Source organism: Homalodisca vitripennis, chromosome 4 (genome assembly GCF_021130785.1).
Source record: "Homalodisca vitripennis isolate AUS2020 chromosome 4, UT_GWSS_2.1, whole genome shotgun sequence".
Taxonomy (NCBI): domain Eukaryota; kingdom Metazoa; phylum Arthropoda; class Insecta; order Hemiptera; family Cicadellidae; genus Homalodisca; species Homalodisca vitripennis.
The window spans coordinates 176352598-176355544 of NC_060210.1; the positions used below are offsets into that span (position 1 = coordinate 176352598).

Here is a 2947-nt window from a genome sequence, read left to right on the forward strand (position 1 = left end):
AATTCGTTAAGTCTGTATTTACAACAGCAAAATTAGCTAATTAAGGTCATTCTCCCATGCTTAGAATTAAAAATGTTTTTTTTTTTGTATACCGATATTAAGTTATTTTTGAAATTAATTGAAAGGGATTTAAAATTTGGAGGAAGAATAATTGTTAATCTTAGTCAAAATAATTCCTATGCTTCTTAGTTATCTTTATTTAATTACTATTTACTACAATGGATAAATATTGAAAATTAAGTTTTTTTGTAAGACCATGTTGAACACATTTTCATTCAGTAATTCTAAAAACAGTTTCTACAAGTTTGCCCACTTTTACAGTGCTTACGTACATTTTGCGGTATAATTAAAAACCTACTTTTTGTTATTTTCGTATAAAAATACATGGAATCTTTTTTACTCCCAGAAAATACACATAAAATAAAAATGTTTTCTTTTAAAATATAAATAGTCTACGTAGTTCTATGTTTTATTTCAATAAGAAGGTCAAGCACATATCCTCTCATTTTGTAACTTGTGTATTTTTTGATTGATTTCCCGAGGTTTTATTATTGATAACTCTCCTTTAGATTACCCTGCGTTATGAGAACACACATACGAGATCAAACAGGTAGTTTAGTCAGATACGTATTATCTCTTTCACGCTGTGCTTTAGTAGACTAGAATACGTTTGAAATCGGGTTTTGACATTAGATTCATGAAAAATGTTTAATACTATACTATTTCCTGATGAAAGGATACAGGAAAAAACTTGATGAAAAATAAAAAACATACAGATAAAACTTGGTGAAAAATATTTCTAAATGGTTTTAATTTTATTTAGCGGTTTGTAAGAAGCCTTAAAACCATGGTTTCTAACCAAGATTTCCATAATTACAACGTACTTAATTTTTAAAATAAAACTCACAACATGTCTTTTGGATAAATCACTATGCTTCAGACATTTAACTAGTTTTTTTATTTATTCTATTCATCTTGCAGCTTTGTATTACACAATTACATGTAACATATAGTTTTTAAGGTTGTTGAAGACCAACAATTCAAACTTGCTCTTTAGAAACGAAGAAGTTGGTTAATATTTGTTGGACTGGGAGTAGAGGCCCTCAATTTAAAATTTCTAATCGGGTACGTACATACGACTTATTTCACTCCCCACGCACTTTCAATCTCTCTACCGTAGGCTAACCATTTAAATGTAAAACACATTTTGGGCAAGACTCACAATAAACAACGTTGTCCTCACCAGACAAATAGTGCAACGGGAAATAATGAACTAAACTAGTTATGAACAGGTTCCAGTCGAGATACAACTGTCAGAACATTGTAATATTTAGTTTTCTGTGACATACACAATACTGGATGACGGACCAGACGCTGCAGACCTGTGAGCCCCTTGTAGAGGGCGCGGACTGGTCCAGGTACCATTCCTCATCGTGAACGTAGCCACTGTAAGTGGCAATGATGTAGTCGGCTGCGTCTTCTACTTCGGTTTCATCATTTAAGAATTTCAGTAGCAATGGTTTGAGCTCAGATAACGACAGACCGTAATACTTCCCGATCGAGTTTGGGGCCACGCTCACTCCACTAGGACGCATGGTTCTCCCCCTCCACAGGGAGCCTGTAACGACCGCTCGACCCACGTACCTCGAGTGTTGCACTAACGCGTTGTTGACGGAACGGACGAACTCGATCACATCCGATCTGTCGTGCGCATTCACCGGACTCATGCTGACAATGTCGTAGTCGTCGATAAGCACAAACACACATTTGTTGAAATGACGAAATAACAAAGATGACAAAAAAATGAAACCGTTCCTAACATCTTCTTTGTGTAAATCATACAGAGGAGAATATTCCAGGTACGATTCGAACATAGTTCTATTGAATTCATTGTTCCATGTAGTAGCTACTTCTAAAAGATATTTGTGTTGAGAAAAGGTGTTTGACAATATTTGTCTGTATTTTCTCAGCATATGATCGAAACTACTCACCCCATCTAAGGGCTTATAATCAATATACAGAACTGGGTAATTGCCAAAATGAATATTGAAAAATTTCTTATCATTTTCATATATTAGTAGCTTATTGTCTTGGAACAGTTTGTAATTACTTGTGATGTTTGCACGCACTGGGACGCCCTCTCTATTAACGGTAATACTAAAGAAACGTTTGATCATGTCGAGGTTTGTAGACTTGGCAAAATGAGGACCGGCTGTGATCTCCTGGAACGCTTGATTCTCCTCGAACAGATCTCGAATTAACATTGATTTGTCAACAAAGAAACAACTTTTCACGACTTTTCGAAAATCACTGGATTCTGTTGCGAAAATTTGTTTCTGAAACAAACACACACAACATCGTGTTATATACGTGCATATCTTTGCTTAATATTTATGTAGCAGATATCTTTAGTTACCTGAGAGTTGGATGAGTGTACAACACATACTTGCAGTGATGCAGCCAGTAGCATCATTCTAGAACTGGACTCCATACCGCTTGCTGCTCAGTTTCACAAGATTCTGTCACTGAGCAGTAGAGGGAGAAAGATATCACTGCGGAAATCAGATTAGAGATCATGATGCCGATACATATCAACAGTACCGAATTCAAATAGTAATGTCTGTGTTTATGTTTAATACAAACATGTAGTTTGGGGTTTACAGTTGAGGAATAGTGTTTAGGTTATGTTACCTGTTATAAACGTAGTTATGGAAATTACTATATTTCTTTTATTTACTTCTGAGAGCTCTCCGGTCTATTAACGTATAAAATAACAAGACCAAATCATTAATATTTGGAAATAACTTGGAGCTCTGTTGTGATTAATCAACCTTGAACAAAGAGTGAATTAACTTGAGTTTTAAAGTTGAGAAATGGTGAACACTAAGCCAAATAAGCACTTAAATTACTTAAACAAGTTTAAATTTAATATTAAAATTTTAGTGGT

General features: G+C 34.6%; 1 protein-coding gene across 1 annotated transcript; it reads right to left on the reverse strand.

Moving 5' to 3' along the window:
• Positions 1-942: 942 nt before the first annotated feature.
• Positions 943-2540, reverse strand: LOC124361525. The gene is made up of 2 exons (XM_046815581.1): positions 2417-2540; positions 943-2336 (listed from the first exon to the last, which is right to left on the reverse strand). The coding sequence occupies exons 1-2, from the start codon at positions 2489-2491 to the stop codon at positions 1314-1316; spliced, it is 1098 nt and encodes a 365-aa protein (XP_046671537.1). The 5' UTR covers positions 2492-2540; the 3' UTR covers positions 943-1313.
• Between the last annotated feature and the right edge of the window lie 407 nt (positions 2541-2947).